At 35.2% G+C, this 19,394-nt stretch overlaps 1 protein-coding gene across 17 annotated transcripts in view; it reads left to right on the top strand.

Moving 5' to 3' along the window:
- Positions 1–19,394, top strand: part of DIP2 (disco-interacting protein 2) — a 617,293-nt gene that overhangs the window by 557,710 nt on the left and 40,189 nt on the right. For 2 of the 17 annotated variants that reach the window (XM_074119218.1, XM_074119217.1), the window contains exon 1: positions 14,725–14,930. The exons of the other annotated variants lie outside the window; for them this stretch is intronic. In XM_074119218.1, coding sequence (XP_073975319.1) covers positions 14,894–14,930 — 37 coding nt within the window. In that variant the 5' untranslated portion in view covers positions 14,725–14,893. Of the gene's footprint in view, positions 1–14,724; positions 14,931–19,394 lie in introns of those variants that run through there. 17 annotated transcript variants of the gene reach the window in all.

Raw genomic sequence — 19,394 nt, 5'->3', positions numbered from 1 at the left:
CTGCAAATTTCTTTCAACTCCATTAAGAACAATCCAGGGGGCCCAGACCGGGAATCGAACCTAATTAACGTTATTAGATAGTTGTCATTCAATGTCGACAAAGAGTTCGCGGATAGAAATGAACTACTAACTTCTCGAGAAAAACTTTACTGCTACTCGGGAGAGAATAGTAATACCACCGCTTCCTAACCGACGGAGTTAACTAATTTAATTTTTAAAGATAATTTTTCTTCGGTAATTTTGAATAGATTATTAACTTTTGCTTTGTTTAAACTAGAGTATCGCACTGGTACACTTCCTGTAATTGTCTTAGTGAGAAGACATGCTGGTAATCAACTCAGAAGTATCAGCATTCGAAGTATACCGTTGTAAATTGAAAGTTTGTATTTTTTCTTGAAATACTGCAAGCTATTTGGTGAAGAAGGGTACATTAGGGCAGGGGTCGGTAACCTATTTTAGTAGAGAGCCATATTTCCTTAAATAATTTTAATAAATCTTACCAAGAGCCGACGGATAATAATGTAAAAAACTCTGTAGATCATTTGTATTCACAAATTAGTATTTTATGATATTCAATGTTTTATATATTTATTTTTTCATATTGCAAAGTAAATAAACAAATAAATAATAACTTAACGAATGAAAAGGCGGCAGTCTTACAGTACAAATCAAGTACTTTATTTTGATATTGTATAATTCCATTCAATTTCGAACCTATCACATTTACAATAAAATTAATTTTGAAAAAATACCTTTAATAAATGGAATTTTCATTCGTTTCAATAAAATTAAAATTAAAAGCTGCGGGTTGCTGACCCCTGCTCTAGGGGGAAGTAGAATCATGGCCTTTTATTTGTGGAAGAAGGAATTTTTCTTCCAGACTAACTTTAGTGTAGTGTTCAGCAGAAAAATTTAATACGGGACCCAATTGGTGGAAACGACATACGAATCGGTCAAACGGTGGTCTTTGGGAGTGTTAGGGGCGGTGGTATTGGGCGTGGATGAAACCTATAATTTAAGTAGAATTTCTTTATTGTTCAGTGATACAAAACATTTTCAGTGCTTGTCATTTTCAGTAAAAATAGGTGTTTTTTTTTCGGTCTGTAATTATTTCAAGATGGTTGCTTTAAAGACCTTGGCTAACTCCATATTTGCCATATTTTTATGTCGGAATTAAGAAGAATCATAATTTTCATTTGGAAGTTCTGTTCAAATTTAGATGCCAAAGAAAAATTTTGAAAGTTAGCCTACATCTTCGAGATAAAATACTTCACATTCTGGTGCAAAGCACTTATGCTTTCGAGAAGAACAGATTCGGAAACTGAACTCTTTCAGTAAAATTGTCTGTTTTTTTATCAGTAGTTTGCAAAAAGTAAATAGTTAAACTAAGCAGCTAATCTTGCTTTTTTTTAATTCATTTTTAGCGGCGGTTTCCTCACAATTTTTTCTTTTCCAAAAATTTTAAAATTTATGATAATATTTTTTGAAAGGAAAAGAAGAATATTAGCTTGTCTTAAGATTGTGTAGGTTGTAGAAGACCTCCAGATTGCGTGTGATTACTGTTTTAGGTCCATATAATTCTTTCCAAAAGTTTAAAAAAAATAATAAGATATATAACATTATTGCTTATAAAATATTCGCTTAATATAAATTCCTAATGTTGACCACTCATTACCATTTTAAATTCGTATCTCAAAAACATATATTATTCAATAAACTATAAGAATTTCAGTCCTCAAATTTCCTTTATTAAAAAATAAATATCTACATGTTTTATTTGTATTTCTGTTAATTGGATTCTTCTATCAATATTTATTTACTGACAAATTCATCTTGTGTAACCTTGAAGAAATATATGCTAATATAAAGAAAATGGGGGATTGTAAAGTTTAAGGAATAGAAAGAACTGGTTGTAGTCGAAATTTATTAACTTTTTTGCCCTGCTACGAATTAATTAAACTCATATTTACATTTATTGCCTTTTAACCATTCAATAAATCATTCCATCTTTTGTAAAAAGTATTTTTGTTGCTTTTTAAAAATGCATTATATTTCTTCTGTGTATTATACTATTATCATTTATTCAACTTGGGAGCTGCTATATAGGGTGTCCCAAGCTATATGGATAACGACTTTTTCTCGGAAACTAAGATAGCTAGAAAAAAACTAAAAAATACGTGTTTCCTTAGTTTTTTGTTAGAAATCCAAATTTACTTTGTAAATTTTTTTCGGTGCTTCCAGCAGCGAGATACAGGCACCAACTTCATTTTTTCAAATGGGGAGGTGTGGTTTTTATTTCAGAAATTGATTCCTCTATTTTTTTAAAGAAACTTTTACTCGAAAGGTTTTTTTCTGTGAGCGATATTTTAGAAGTTATGAATGAAAACATGATTCTTATAAGAAATTTCAAAATGATAATATTATAACGGTTTTTTGATTGAATAAGAAGAAAAGTACTATTTTATCATAAATTTTACTCCTCATTAATATTACAGATCATGCTCGAACTGGCCTCCACCATTAGAGATGCTTAGACATGCACTTTCCTGCCCCTTACTGCCAAAGAAATAGATTCAGCTTTAACCGACTTACAGGCATCTATTATTCTCTGCTTTAGTTCATCTACAGATGCAATTCCGGCTTGATTCTGATACACCTAGATTTAGAAATGCTTTTAGATAAGCTGAAATAAGAAAAGAAAGAAAAAAAGTTATGAATAATCACCTTGTTTTTCAGGTATCCCCAAAGGAAATAGTCCATAGGTGTCAAGTCCTGTGAGAGAGGTGGCTACTGAATAGCCCCCGTGTCGATATAACATGCCCATCAAATTGCCTATCGAGATATCTCTTTACATGCCTCATGGTATTATATCGACATGGGGGACCATTCAGTGGCCATCTCGTTCACCGGATTTGACACCTACGGACTATTTCCTTTGGGGATACCTGAAAAACAAGGTGATTATTCATAACATTTTTCTTTCTTTCCTTATTTCTGCTTATCTAAAAGCATTTCTAAATCTAGGTATCAGAATCAAGCAGGGATTGCATCTGTAGATGAACTAAAGCAGAGAATAATAGATGCCTGTAACTCGGGAGGCCATTTCGAGCATGATCTGCAATATTAATGAGGAGTAAAATTTATGATAAAGTACTTTTATGAAAAGTACTTTTCTTCTTATTCAATCAAAAAACCGTTATAATATTATCATTTTGAAATTTCTTATAAGAATCATGTTTTCATTCATAACTTCTAAAATATCGCTCACAGAAAAAAACCGTTCCAGTAAATTTTTCTTTAAAAAAAATAGAGGAATCTATTTCTGAAATAAAAACCGCACCCTTCCTATTTGAAAAAATGAAGTTGGTGCCTGTACCTCGCTTCTGGAAGCACCGAAAAAAATTTACGAAGTAAATTTGGATTCCTAACAAAAAACTAAGGGAACACGTATTTTTTAGTTTTTTTCTAGCTATCTTAGTTTCCGAGAAAAAGTCGTTTTCCATATAGCTTGGGACACCCTGTATATCTAAGAAATACTTCGTATGCTTATCAAGTTGTACTAAGTAGTCATTTGTTAGTTATTTTAATTTTTTAATTTCTCGGCTTTCATTGTCAATAGAAATAGCTGCATTGTACCATCTTTCATAATTCATACTTCGCTACTTCTTTTACAATTCCATTTTACTGTTAACGATAACTCTATTCTCCGAAACTAATTATTGCTCGTGAGGAAGAACTAGCCTCAAAGGAACCTTAGTAAAATTAGGTGTGCATAGACGCAGCAAAGGAGGGTTAAGGAAGGATTGGACCCACAAAAATGTTTGAAGAAATAAAGATTGTCCAATAATGTGCTAAAAAAGGTTTTATTCATAATTTAGGGCATTCTAGCTCTAAGAGAGAATATATTAATTCCACTTCTACTTTATAGAACGAAGAACCCATTTCTCGGCTACATTCTAAACATGATTGTCTAACTTAAAAATTGGTTGTAAAGTAAGATTAAATTTGATTCCTGGGGGATTCGCCAGTCAGCTTACGAGGGTCGTTTGAAAAGTCCGTGCAAAGTCAGAGAGATAGCACTACTGGCGCGTATCGAGGTTATGTTTAGTTAGTAGCATCTCTTGGAAGAACACACACCAAGTTTCAGCCAGATCGGTCTATTTCTTTGTGTTTGGCATTCGTTTGAATCGAGGAAGTCGAGTGATTTTCAAAAAATGGATGAAAAAGAATTTCGTGTGTTGATTAAACACTACTTTATGAAAGGCAAAACGCCTCATGAGACTAAAGAGAAGCTTGATAAACATTATGGTGACTCTGCACCTTCGATTAGAACAGTTTATAAGTGGTTTCAAAATTTTCCGAGTGGCCATATGGGCACAAGTGACGCTGAACGTTCTGGACGCCCTGTTGAGGTTACTACTCCAGAAATCATTGACAAAATCCATGATATGGTAATGGATGACAGAAGAGTGAAGGTGCGTGAGATTGCTAGTGCTGTGGGCATCTCGAATGAATGGGTACATAATATTTTGCATCAACATTTGGACATGACAAAGCTATCCGCAAGATGGGTGCCGCGATTGCTCACTTGACCAAAAACGAAATCGTGTGAAGTGTTGCAAGGACGGTTTGCAGCTGTTCCAGAAGAATCCGCAGGACTTTAAGCGTCGTTTCGTCACTGTGGATGAAACATGGATACATCACTACACTCCTGAGACCAAAGAAGAATCTAAACAACGGGTTACCAAGGGGGAATCTGCGCCAAAAAAGCGAAGACCGTTCCTTCGGCCGGAAAGATTATGGCGACTGTCTTTTGGGATTCGCAAGGAATAATCCTCATCGACTATCTGGAAAAGGGTAAAACTATTACAGGTGCATATTATTCATCGTTATTGGACCGTTTGAAAACCGAGCTGCAAGAAAAACGCCCACGATTGGCCCACAAAAAAGTCCTTTTCCATCACGACAACGCACCAGCTCACACCTCAGCAGTTGTGGTCGCAAAATTAATGGAAATAGGGTTCCAACTCGTTTCACATCCCCCCTATTCTCCAGACTTGGCTCCCTCGGACTACTATTTGTTCCCCAATATGAAGAAATGGCTGGCGGGAAAAAGATTTTATTCAAACAAGGAGGTGATTGCAGAAACGAATGGCTATTTTTCAGACTTGGACAAATCCTATTTTTCGGAAGGGATCAACAAACTAGAGCAGCGTTGGACGAAGTGTATAAGCCTAAAAGGAGACTATGTTGAAAAATAAAAAAGGTTTACCCCAAAAAATTAAGTAGTTTTTATTTTTGCATGGACTTTTCAAACGACCCTCGTACTTCACCGCGACCAAGGTGGTGTGGAACTTCTCAAATCCTGCCCGTTCGATTAGACATAAGAGACTGTAGTAGAGCCCATGGGTACAGTTGGAGGGCTTGAGTTTGTCTGCTCCTATGTGACAAACTCTCTTCCTTCACATTGATCGAAAATACTCAACATGTGTTGCGCTGTTCCTTTTTATGCATGCCATATTTACTCGGTTCATCTAATTGGTCTTCCAGCTGTTAAGTACTGATGCAGTAAACTTATGCGAGAGGATAATGAAAGAACTTTCCTGTCTGCCTCTGCCCTAAGTTCTTCACTTACCATTGATTTCTACGACTATTCATCCTCACTTTATTGGCTGCATTACTGCGGCATTTCACCGTACCAGAGTACCATCAGTTTTTGCTTTTGTCCTGAATGGCCGAGCACACAGATACTCACTAGAATCTTCATTTAGACAGTCTAACCTGAAAATTGGTTATGCGTTTTAACATGAAATAGATCCTTCTGGAAGTCTTAGGAAATTATGACTCTAGAATTGATTCCCCTTCTCCTATAGTCGCTACTGCACTATTTGTATTGCTAAATTGTCTGAAATGAGGTCCGTCCTGAATGACTGTCTGAAAGTCTTCGTTAGCCTTACTGCGATATCATTTTTTGGCTCAGCCCCTTTCCCAGCTCTCCTTTTTCTATCTTGGAGTGGTCCAAGAACTCGAAAGAGAATAAGGTCAAATTAATTGCCTAATTGTTAATGCCCGTCAATTATTGCTTATTTTATGGCCTAAAAAGATAAGGTTGCCTCAGTTATTTTGTAAATATATTCTCAGAAAAGTCTTAGTATGAAGGTGATAGTGTTGTACCCTAAATGAAAGAGCAGTGATTTATAAAAGTAATGCATTAACCTCTCAAAAGAAGTGTATGTTCCCAATAAGCTGGAATTAATAAACCTAAATGTTGCAGTTTACAATAAATTAATATGGGCACTATAAAAGCAATTACATTTAAATATTAAACAAACGTAGAATATTATAGGTGTGATGGTACCATTTAAGGAGGAGCCCATGTGGTGTAAAATGGGCTAACATTACTAGAATTAACGTTTTGTTATAATACCTAGTTTTTCGCTGTTAAATATAAATTAAACAGAGATAGTGAATCTACTTTAATATTCTAATGGCCGCGGCTTATGTTTGTATATAATTTCTCAACATTCTACTTCTAAGTTACAGATAAATTATTACTGTTTCTAAATAAAGAGGGCTTATTTAAAAAAAACAAAAAACTGAACCGTTTTTAACTTGGTGGTTTTTGCCGAGCAAAGAGAATATTCTTTAATAAAATATCTCAAAATGAAAACATCTCTTTTTCTAACTTTTTTCCGAAGATTTCCGAAATCACGATTCAGGCGTGGTTAGCTAGAAATTCAGGTTACTATTGTATGCAACCTTTCCGGAATGTTGATTTCTAGGTATTGTTATTTATCTGTATACATACAGTCAGGGACAAAATGATAGACACACACCTACAATTTCTTTTAGAAAATGTTTATTTGCAATTTTAATTTATTTCTGACTTTTGATAATATTGTATCAGACATTAAAATAAGGAATAAACAGTAAAATCAGATTAATTTATGAATGTGTCAATTTGTAGAAAGCATAAACTTAAAATAATCACTTTGATGTGGGACAAAAAGATAGACACACCTTCAGTTTTGGAGTTTCAGCTGTCGCTTAATATTTTGTTGAGCCTCCTCTGTTGTGTATCACTTCGAACATTCTATTTGGAAGACTTCTGTTCAAATTTTGAACCTCTTCTTGCCCGATATCTTCCCAAGATGACAAAATTGCGATTTTCGATTCCTCAACATTGTCGAAATGGCGACCATTGTCGTAAACCTTCCTGGATAGGATTCCCCGTAGATTTTCAATTATATTGAGGTCTGGAGAAAGAGCTGGCCAAGAAAGAGTTTCAATGTTACGATCTTAGAACTAACTTTTTATTGTTCGAGCATTATGAACTGGAGCGTTGTCTTGCTGAAAAATATAATTTTCACCAGCCATCCCGAGAAACTCATGTTTTACTTCTTCCAATATGTTCTTGTATGCTTCGGCGTTAACTCTGCGAAGCAGAAAAGTTATTTTGCCCTTATTTAAGAAGACTATGGATGCCCACACTATTATGGATCCACCACCCATTTTCCGTTTAGACAAAAATTTCTCTTCTTTCCTTAAATCATGGAAATAATATCGAAATCCCTCAAGGCCATCTAAATTAACTTTTTTTTCATCCGGAAAAATCACTTTATTCCATTCTCCGACCCACGACATGTGTTCCCGTGCAAAATCTAGTCGGCCGAAGTTGTGCCTTTGTGTTAAGACTGGTTTCGTCCTTAATTTTGCTTCCTTAAAAATCTCCTTACATTTTTCACATTAGTGTGGACACAAACACTTGCAGCAATTGCCAGAACTGAGAGCTTGAGAGTTTGAGGCAGCTCTTAGAATTAGTCTTTTTTCACGCTTCGAAAGGCCGAAGGCCTGCCTGTTGACCTCCCAGCGCCAAATTGTTCCCCGAATTTCAAAAATTTACACACTGATGAGAAACTCCTCTTTATTTGGCGTCCAATTTCTCTGGCAGACATACCCGATTCCGAAAGAGATTTGATTAACCTCCTCTCTTCGTCACTAAAACACTTCCCTCTTCCCATTATAAAAAAAAAATTTTTTTGAACAAAAATGAAGTAACAAAATGTGGTATAAAAATTGAAAAACTGTGCGCTAGATTAGAAAGCGAAAAAAAATTTAACTGAAGCATTAAGCTAACAAAAACACAAGTGTGTCTATCTTTTTGTCCCACGTAAATATTCACTTTTTACAAATATTTGAGAATATAAGTAAAATTTCACCTATCCGCAATATGCCAATAAAAGTGTGATATCACAAGGCAATAAATTATGAAAATAATCACTAAATTTAAAAAGAAAACTTCTGGAAAATATAAAAGATGCTTTTGGAAGTGTGTCTATCATTTTGTCCCTGACTGTATATTGATTTATATACATTCGAATATTACTGGATTACTTATTCTAGTTGAGGAAACCAATCGAATAACGCTAATCGCATAAATGTATTAACAAATTCAGACTGTACAAATTTGGAAAATCAAAACAAAAATAAAATTGCCCTCTTTGTTGATTTAGTTCCCCAGTTTATCTTATTTTCTATCCTACATGATTTATGTAATAATATTAATTTTAACACAAGGTCTTGAGTTGTCAATTGTCATTTTATTTTTTGCAAAAAAAGCTCTGTAGCAACTTTACTTAAGAGACTGAGCTAGAATAAGGCGTTAACTAGATTAGAACTTTGTTGTGTAAAACAAGAAATAATAGAGAACATATATTTTTACGATGTAAATAAGATTAGAACTGAGTAGATCATATTGTTAAGATCTGAGGTTGACCTTCTCTTCCAATCATAATACGGGTGGTACCAGCCAGCTGGTGGGCAAACAGTGCACTATGTCTGAGTGGTTAGTGACAAGGTCACAAGATGAACGTAGTCGGCCTTCCAGTTTGTCCTTAATTTTGAATATATATGACGTGTGCATCCGTCGTAATGTTCAGTTATTTTGAAAATAAATATATGGCGCGCCAAATGAGAGGTTATTGTGCCCGACCTTTTTAGCGTATATCCAGCCTCCGGAAAGTGTTCTCTCTTTATAAATAACACTGTTCGCACAGGATAGTGAGCTCGATCTCTACCTGGGAAACTAGAGCTCTAATTACTGGGCTAATCCCATCAATTTTTTTTTTTAAACACAACAACTTCAACGGTAAACTCTACCTTCCGAGTTGGAAAAACTTTTTACCAGAATTACCTGTTGCAAGTTTTGGGGATTTACTCAAAGAGGGCCCCTAAAATTTTAAGCAAACATGTATGTAAATCATACAAATTCATTTACAACTGTAATAATCTTGGGCGTCTATATTTAATAATAATAATTTTGGAGAGGGCCTTACATAAATGGGGCTAACTCCTCTCCCATTCAATGTACAGCGTCGGAGCCCCCCAAAAAGCACATCTACATAAAATTCCGAATCGAACGATACCTCATTCATGAAAATCTATTCGTGTGTTCAGGCGCTACGCAGTTTACAAAAAAAGGTAACAACAACACCAAGAAGAAGAAGAAGAACAAGGCTAATTTTTGAAAAAACCTTTTTTGCTCATTTTCAGCATATTTTTTCTTAAAATCTATCAGATCTGAGTTGTTGGAAGAAAATTACAGTCATAAAGGTGGATTTGCCCTACATTATTGCAAAGAAAATAAGGGAATTTTATCTTTTATAGAAAAAGAAAAAAAAATTGTCAAAGTTGGGTGTTTTTTAACGTTACGCTTTTTCGTGCAGTTTTTGACGATCAACCCTTAAACGACGCTTAAAGTCCTGCGGATTCTTCTGGAACAGCTGCAAACCGTCCTTGCAACACTTCACACGATTTCGTTTTTGGTCAAGCGTGAGCAATCGCGGCACCCATCTTGCGGATAGCTTTGTCATGTCCAAATGTTGATGCAAAATATTATGTACCCGTTCATTCGAGATGCCCACAGCACTAGCAATCTCACGCATCTTCACTCTTCTGTCATCCATCACCATATCATGGATTTTATCAATGATTTCTGGAGTAGTAACCTCAACAGGGCGTCCAGAACGTTCAGCGTCACTTGTGCCCATATGGCCACTTCGAAAATTTTGAAACCACTTATAAACTGTTCTAATCGAAGGTGCAGAGTCACCATAATGTTTATCAAGCTTCTCTTTAGTCTCCTGAGGCGTTTTGCCTTTCATAAAGTAATTCTTTTTCGTCCATTTTTTGAAAATCACTCGACTTCCTCGATTCAAACGAATGCCAAACACAAAGAAATGGACCGGTCTGGCTGAAACTTGGTGTGTGTTCTTCCAAGAGATGCTACTAACTAAACATAACCTCGATACGCGCCAGTAGTGCTATCTCTCTGACTTTGCACGGACTTTTCAAACGACCCTCGTATTTTCTGTCTTTACGGTGACTATGTTTTACAGTGCGAAGAAAATGCGAGGATTAGAATCTTGAGAACTGCATTAACAGGAAGTCGTGTTAGGCGTCTGATTTAAACTTTTGGAAAACTTGTGAAAAAAAAAATGAAAAATAAAGGTCTGCAATCAATAATTAAATTGTAACAAAAGTCAGAAACAGGTGAATAACATCCCAGAATATCTTCTGGCACCTAAAGCTAGTGTAAACGATAATTTAGACAACAGTTTATCAATTAAAGTTTGTTGCTAGATTTGAGAGCAGCTTTAAAGTTAATGTAGATAGAAGTGGGATTCTAGTTTGACAGCTTGTTGGACAAGTTAGTTTAATTGAAGTGACATTTTGGGTAAATGATTCATTAATAAACTGTTCTTAGCCGTGTTGAACGTTGGATCATGCGATTCTAATAATTTCATTCTACTAACCTCTTAATTTCAAATGAAGCAACAACTCGAAGAATATAATTTATAATGAGATTAAGTAGTAATGTGCCATAGATTGGGCAGCTGATAAACAATTAATGTTTCCGGCTCGTTCTTATTACACATTAAACAATGATCTTTGGGTTTGATTGTATAAATGACATTATTGATTTTTAAATTTAGTAACATAAGGGCAGCCACCCAATATAAGAAAAAATTCTTATAACTCGAAAAGAAATGAATTTATCTAAATATTGTTGACCACCATTTTGTAATAAATTTTGAGAATTCCCAAATATATTAAACATAATGTTATTTACTTTATTTAAATCAGTGCAAATGTTCCCTGGTTTATTATAGAAATATTAGGATTGTGATATAAGCGTTCTAATGAGCAATTCTAATTCTAGAAGGGGTTTGGAATCTCATTATCATTTGTGTTTTCGGGTTTTGGAAAATACTCCATGAAAGACAATTTTAATCGTGTTAAATGTGCTGTTATATTTTCTCGTGTATCTTGAGACAGACCAGCCTTATTACTGTACACATTAACATCTTTACTGTATAATATTAATTAAAATAATTTTTAAGAATAATAGGAAAAACCATTTCTATGATATTTTAATGATTTTATTTATTTAATTTTTTTTTCATGTCCGTTATTATTGATTATTTTTCGTGTACCACCAACCAGCAACTAGGCTACCACAGGTTGGGAAACGCTGATCCAGCATACCAGAAATTGTACTTATATATTTATTAGTAACTAGATAAATCAGGGCTAAAAGGTCTCCCGCATCCTTCCATCTCAAGATCTGTCTTCCCTTAGTTAATAAGGATAAGTCCAGTAGGGGCCTCTTCAGTGATCTTCCCACATCCTGGCTGCATACCTTGCCTGCACTCCCTTTATACCATCAGATCCACTTTTACATTAGTTGTTCCAGTTTTTTTTTCCTAATTCCTTATTTTCTGCACCGTCTTAATCTACCATCTATCCAACTCTTAGTGGCAACACGGCCCGGACTTAAGGTCCATAGCGGTCAGGTACGAATTCAAGCTTCGAATACCTGACTTTTTTCCTGGATGCTCTTGCAGATATAAATGTGAGACTTCAAAATCTTTTCCTCGATATTTATGGCCTTGCGTCTGTGTATATTCTTGGTTATGAGTTGGCCGAGGTAAATTGTACTGTCGACCCATTTTATTGAAAACAACTTGTTTTTTATCCAAAATTTATAATTTTTTTGCTTAACGAAATGTATGAATATAGCGTCATAGAAAAAAATGTACGTATTTTGTTCTATTTGGTGAAGAATTCTTCTCTTCACCCACTGACACAAGATAGGGGTAGCATTAATTACTTTGTGACCTTAGTTTAAGGCTGAATTACTAGAAAAAGAATCTTCCTATTGTTCCAGTCGTCTTGGGAACGAATCTTAAAATGGAATCAAATCCCAGAACTCTTCCTACTCTCCTCCAATCTTCTGTGACTCAATTCCTATTCGTCCTTGTAACGTTGTCCGCTTCTTCGGGCGTAATTGCAGCAAAATTCTGACGTAGAACTCCACAATCGACTTGAACCAGCACAGCTTAACAACAGACGCCATTTGCCCAAAGATTTTATCTCTCACTTCTACCTTCTACTTCAGTTCCAACTGAATGGACGGAATGGAACTGTCTGGTTTAACAGAAGATTTTTAGATCTTCAACAAATTGAAACTGTTCACTCTAAAATTCTCTCCATTATTATTAAAGTTAAATTTTGAGTTTAAATCTAACCAGCCATGCACAGATTTGAAAATTCCGCTTGTATGTGTGGTTGCCAAAACCCGTTACACAAAACTGTCAACTCTTTTAGGTGATCATTCTAATTCCTTAAAACAGATAGCATCAAATCGTGTTCTAGTTTCTTATCACGGCAATATTACGCAGTTATTTAATGACACAGTTTATTGTATTTTATAATTATGTATTGGATAGCAAGAAAAACTTGGCATTGAGTGTGGATGAGTCAAAAGATAATTAAATTCTTAACGTTTTTTTATTGATCTCATACAGTTGTTCGTAAAGTTTTGTAATTTAAATACTATAATTTAGTCTTGAATTGTCGGATTCAACAAGAATTGTGCGCATAATACAACAATACACAATTGTGCGTACATCATGGATTGGTATGTGGAGTCTGGTGCAAAGAGATCCGAATTCGAGACTAATATGGTGGGTTTTACGTCGAGTATAATTGTTAACTCTCGATCTTCAGTAACGATTTGGATTTAAATGGTCCTATTTTAGGCAATGTGTATATAAAGCGGCTAACGCTGCCGATTTGTTTTGATTTCATCAGATTGTAAAAGTATTTGTCTAAGGCTAAAGCAGAATGCTATTTTTAATCAAGCGAAGTTGGATGCAAATGTAAAGGCGACAGAATGTAGTTTCACTCTCTTATATTATTATGGAGTAGCTCAGAAATGGAGGGCACATATTGGCCACTTCTTAGCTCATCTCAATGAGTTACTATTAAATAACGAGACTATTGCTGTAAAACATTTTATTTTAAATTTGTACATATCTAGTTATTATTACCTTCAATATACACCCCTTCCCTATCCCTACAACGCTCCATGCGAATTTACCATTGTTCGAAACAGTGCTGGAAATCTTTTTCTGTGAGCTCCTGATGACGCGTGCCTCTTTTTCTTTCACTGCTTCAACGGACTGAAATCGTGTTCCTTTTAATGCAGATTTGACTTTGGGGGGAACAGATAAAAGTCACATGGGGCCAGGTCGGGCGAATAAGGCAGATGGCCTAAAACTGGGATGTTGTACTTGGCTAGAAACGTCTTGACAGATAATGCAGTGTGAGCCGGCGCGTTGTCTTGATGAAGAACCCATGATTTGTTCTTCCACAAATCGGTTCGTTTTTTTTCCTTACTCTTTCACAGAGTTGAGCAAGTACCTCACGGTAGTAATGTTGATTAATTATAATCGCTATTTTCATCCGTTTTGGACGTGGAAGGGCGACCCGGGCGGTCATCATCACCGACGTCTTCTCGGCCAACTTGGAAACGCTTGAACCTCTCAAAAACTCGCGCACGTGATAAACTTTCATCGCCATAAACTTCTTTTAATAAAAGATAAGTTTCAATAGCAGTTTTGCCAAGTTTCATGTGAAATTTCACGACAATTCGTTGCTCTACTACATGTGTAGTATCATGTTTTCGGCAAAACGAAACTTATGTTACACCTCTTACAGAAACGACGGTTTCGGTCAGACAGATTTCTCTACAAACACGTGAGACGCTGCAATCGAAAGAGAAGGCTTTACGCTGCACAGCTGTCGGTCGTTAAGATTTGGCGCATGCATAGTTCTTCTGTAGCAGCATCTGTCTCGTTATTTAATAGCCACATCTCGTATTGTCTTGAAAGCGCCGATTACAGTGTTCTTGGATAATCAGGTTTTGTTAGCCCGCATTCTTTGTCTTTCTTTACCAACGCTCTCTTTCCTTTTCATCCCGAAGGATCTATGTATCAAGATTTCAAACTAATGGCTCTGTCCTAACATAGTTACTTTGCACACTATTCTTTAAACAATATTATTATTTATCATATTTTATTTAAAATTTATTATTAACACAATTTGTGATATATCTAGTGCAAGTTTTACACTGTTCTGACTCAATCCGTTCTTATCTGAATACTTAGCCTATTCAGAGTATTTATAGATTGTACATATATGTTTTTTTTTTTTTTTACAATAATAATTGTGCGATAAGTTCGGTGACCTTGAAAGCCAGATTATGACAAGCCCATCGCCGTTCTCCGCACATCTTATCTTCAAAGAGAAGGGAGGACAGTTTCAGTTGGATTGTTGCGCCTGTCCAGTTTTATGACTCATGGCCTGTGACTGGGCGGGCAGCATTATTCTTTTCAATAATTAAACAGTGAAAGCATCGATATCGACTGGCTGGTTTATTCTTAGTTCGTGACACAAACATTGGTTTTCAATTTATTGTTATTATTTTTTGGGGAAATTTACGTTTCAATCGTTTTAGTGCGGTGACAGTTATTTAGTGATTAAGTGAATGCATAAGTTTTCTTACTTACCTTTAGGAAATGCAGGTATTTTGATATTTCTTTTAATAATCTTTTATATAATAACCTAGTGTCCAATTGTGACCAAAATGTCACTGTAGTGTCCTCTGTTGTTTCCTAAGAGAAACGTCAAATTCTAACTGTTCGTTTTTTAGTTTTACATATTCTCACACGATCACAGAGGGACTATTTTGTAATTGAAAACTGAAAGAAGAATCTGGTTATTGAATGATTAGCCTTAAATTAGGATGAAGAAGGTTTTATTTATGGGTAATGGTTACACAGATCAGGTTGATGCAACATATTCCTCTCTCAGGACACCTATGGCGTTCTTTAAGTAGAGAATCAAGAAATTAGCCTCAAATAAACACTTCCTCTGGCAGTTACCTATAAAATCTCCTCAATAAAAAAGACGTTTAGTCATTATTGGCCTGTAGGTGTGCTAAATTCATTTTTTTTTTTTTTGCCTTCGCCAAATAATGGTCACATTATTATTCTCACAACAAATGGCCAAAAGCTGGACTTGTAAGTAGAGTATCGCTCAACTTTCCCACACTTTTACAACAAAACTATTAACAGCAATAGTTAATTTGGCCAAGTTTTATCTTTTAAAAGAAAATACAAATTTTTATGGGAAAAAGCGTCCTACTTTGCCAAATATAATCTTTTTACTCCTAAAAGATAAATTAGTAAAACGAATTCGTTGAGTAATGACGTAATAAACAGATGTTTCATAAAGTTATGCCTTACAACCTATTACAACCATAATCACAAGTTCTAGAAACTTTAAAGAATTTTTTCAACTCCCTTCGTATTCTTAGCGTTTTGATGAACACTTGTGTGAAGATTTCATTTCTCTTTAATTTCACAATAAAAAAAGTCAACATATTATTTATTTTATTTTTTAAAAGAGTAGGGTTGTGAATCACAGTGGGTACAATGGTTATTGTAATTTACACAGAATGCTGCTAAACAGTGACGGGCACTTGTTAGTTCTTTGAAGTTGTCTGACGTTGTCTGTTCTTTCAGCTCGTTCGTTGAAGTGTCCAATTCATTTCGTTCGGTCATTTAGTGTATTCTTTTTTGGGTGAAATGCCACGAACATCGGCCTCAAACAAACAACTGGTTGCTAAATATCTTCGCAAGTTTCTAGCAGAACTTTTTCCTGGGAGTAAGGGAGATCTGATCAGATCAAAACTGGTAGAAGTACTGAGCAAGAACAAAGATTTCTGATATTATCAGTGGAACAGAAGTCACCTCAGAACATCGTATACCCTTTACAACCAACGAGATAACTTCTTTCAGCAAGGCACCTATAACATCTGTTACAAGTCCATCTTACGCCCAGATCGTCGTCACTTTACGTTCCAACATTTGAAATTTCATGTGGTTGCAAACAATTTCGAAGAGTGAAGTTTTCAAAATTGAAAATTTAACACATCTTTTTATAAATAGTAAAAATGTTCTTTGTTGTATAAATCATTATAACTTGTAAAAACAAATTATTTTGTTCCTAATAAATTATTGTAAATTGTAAAAATGTTCTTTTCTTGAATAAATAATTATAACTTGCCCCCCCCAAAAAAAAATCCATTTTCATAAAAAAAAAATGTCCATTTTACTTAAATATTCCAGAAAATATTTTAAGAAAATCACATATTTTCCACATAATTGACGAAAATAAATGCATATTTTAATTAAATATTTGGCATTTTTAAATACATAAAAATCCGTTCCTTACTTATAAGTATTATATAAAATTTAAACATTACCATGCGGTGACTAATTTCACAGGATGGTGATGAATATTTATCAGAAAAAAAACCATCATTGTATCAATTACAGTTAACTAATTCATAGATAACTTACTTAAAACTTACTCATATAATAGTATCAGCTAATAATGTTTTTTTAAATTTGGTGCTCAATTTTTACAATTTTAAAGCTCGTTCTATTCCAATATTCTAAATTCATTAACCTACTAAAGTAATCAGCGACTAGCCTTTTTGTCTAAGTTTCGAATTTTTCTTCCGAATTACAACAGAAACTTGGGGAAAAATAATTAATATTGAATAATTTTCTTTCTTTTAAAAAAAATATTTTATTCAGTTAAATCAACGCATTTACTGCGTTGTAATCAACAAGGATAATAAATCAACCCACTCAGAGTGGGAACTCCAACAATATTTCGCTATTTACGGACTCTCGTCGTTGGAGAGGCCACTGTATTTTAAGATGGCAATACGAGGGTCGTTTGAAAAGTCCTTGCAAAAATAAAAACTACTTAATTTTCTGGGGTAAACCTTTTTTATTTTTAAACATAGTCTCCTTTTAGGCTTATACACTTTGTCCAACGCTGCTCTAGTTTAGTGATCCCTTCCGAATAATAGGATTTGTCCAAGTCTGAAAAATAGCCATTCGTTTCTGCAATCACCTCCTCGTTTGAATAAAATCTTTTCCCCGCCAGCCATTTCTTCATATTGGGGAAGAAATAGTAGTCCGAGGGAGCCAAGTCTGGAGAATAGGGGGGATGTGAAACGAGTTGGAACCCTATTTCCATTAATTTTGCGACCACAACTGCTGAGGTGTGAGCTGGTGCGTTGTCGTGATGGAAAAGGACTTTTTTGTGGGCCAATCGTGGGCGTTTTTCTTGCAGCTCGGTTTTCAAACGGTCCAATAACGATGAATAATATGCACCTGTAATAGTTTTACCCTTTTCCAGATAGTCGATGAGGATTATTCCTTGCGAATCCCAAAAGACAGTCGCCATAATCTTTCCGGCCGAAGGAACGGTCTTCGCCTTTTTTGGCGCAGATTCCCCCTTGGTAACCCATTGTTTAGATTGTTCTTTGGTCTCAGGAGTGTAGTGATGTATCCATGTTTCATCCACAGTGACGAAACGACGCTTAAAGTCCTGCGGATTCTTCTGGAACAGCTGCAAACCGTCCTTGCAACACTTCACACGATTTCGTTTTTGGTCAAGCGTGAGCAATCGCGGCACCCATCTTGCGGATAGCTTTGTCATGTCCAAATGTTGATGCAAAATATTATGTACCCGTTCATTCGAGATGCCCACAGCACTAGCAATCTCACGCACCTTCACTCTTCTGTCATCCATCACCATATTATGGATTTTATCAATGATTTCTGGAATAGTAACCTCAACAGGGCGTCCAGAACGTTCCTCGTCACTTGTGCCCATATGGCCACTCCGAAAATTTTGAAACCACTTATAAACTGTTCTAATCGAAGGTGCAGAGTCACCATAATGTTTATCAAGCTTCTCTTTAGTCTCCTGAGGCGTTTTGCCTTTCATAAAGTAGTGTTTAATCAACACACGAAATTCTTTTTCGTCCATTTTTTGAAAATCACTCGACTTCCTCGATTCAAACGAATGCCAAACACAAAGAAATAGACCGATCTGGCTGAAACTTGGTGTGTGTTCTTCCAAGAGATGCTACTAACTAAACATAACCTCGATACGCGCCAGTGGTGCTATCTCTCTGACTTTGCACGGACTTTTCAAACGACCCTCGTAAGTATTAGCTGGAAGAAAGGTGTTATAGTTACCAGTAGATTGTGATGAGATTGTAAGTTGAGATGGGGTTTTGTTTGTTTTAGGAACTAGTGTGACGTAGGGAATGTTTAGGTCTGTTTTTAGGTCTGGATAGTTTGATTGGTGACGTAGATAGGAGCGTCTACTATAGATCGAAGAATTTTAGACTACAAAAACCCTAAATTCGATGCAATAGGCCCAGTCGGGGCTTAAATACTCTTACATAAATAAGTTTTTTGTTGTCCAGAGTGAGTTTTGATCTGTTGTCTAGTAGTCTTTTTGATTGTCGGAAGCTTCTGTTAAGTTCTGTTCTTTTAAGACTATGTGAATGAGGATTCCAAGTCTTCTGGTATTGCAAACTTGAGGGGAATGTTAGTTAATACAGCCTCGATCAAGGTACCACCACACTTGCTACCTACGCTTGTTGTGCCGTGATGGCGAACCTATGACACGCATTGACAGAGACAAAAAAATTATATAATTTTAAATTATTTAGCGATTTGTGGAGTATTGTGAAGAACTCAAGGTATTTATTGAGAATTAAGATCTGGCAAACTTTCCTCAGATCAATGATCATAAAGTGGTCATTAATTATAAATCTTTGTTTTTTACTGCGGTTGCAAATATCAAAAAATTATGAATATTTTTATTTGGGATACGGTAACAGAGTTATGTTAGGGTTTTTCAAAATTTCTCTGAGCTCAAAAGGTTCGCGATCTCAGAAATAGCGTATGAAAACTACGCTTGTCTCACTTAAGTATTTCCCTATTTCTTTATTAAGAGAAACAGCAACATCTACTTGCAGTGACAGCTGCATAAATGTAAGAAACTAAAACTTGAAGTATTTAAAAAGAACGAGCAAAATGGAGTAAAGACTGTTTATCAATTTGTGAATTTCATTCAAATTTCCTAAGGTGTAAATGTGCATTTTAATA

This window comes from Rhodnius prolixus, unplaced genomic scaffold, assembly GCF_049639745.1.
Source record: "Rhodnius prolixus isolate KJV_2025 unplaced genomic scaffold, Rpr scaffold_2, whole genome shotgun sequence".
NCBI classification, from domain to species: domain Eukaryota; kingdom Metazoa; phylum Arthropoda; class Insecta; order Hemiptera; family Reduviidae; genus Rhodnius; species Rhodnius prolixus.
Note: the sequence above shows the minus strand (reverse complement) of the source record. Positions and strands in the feature narration are given on the sequence as shown.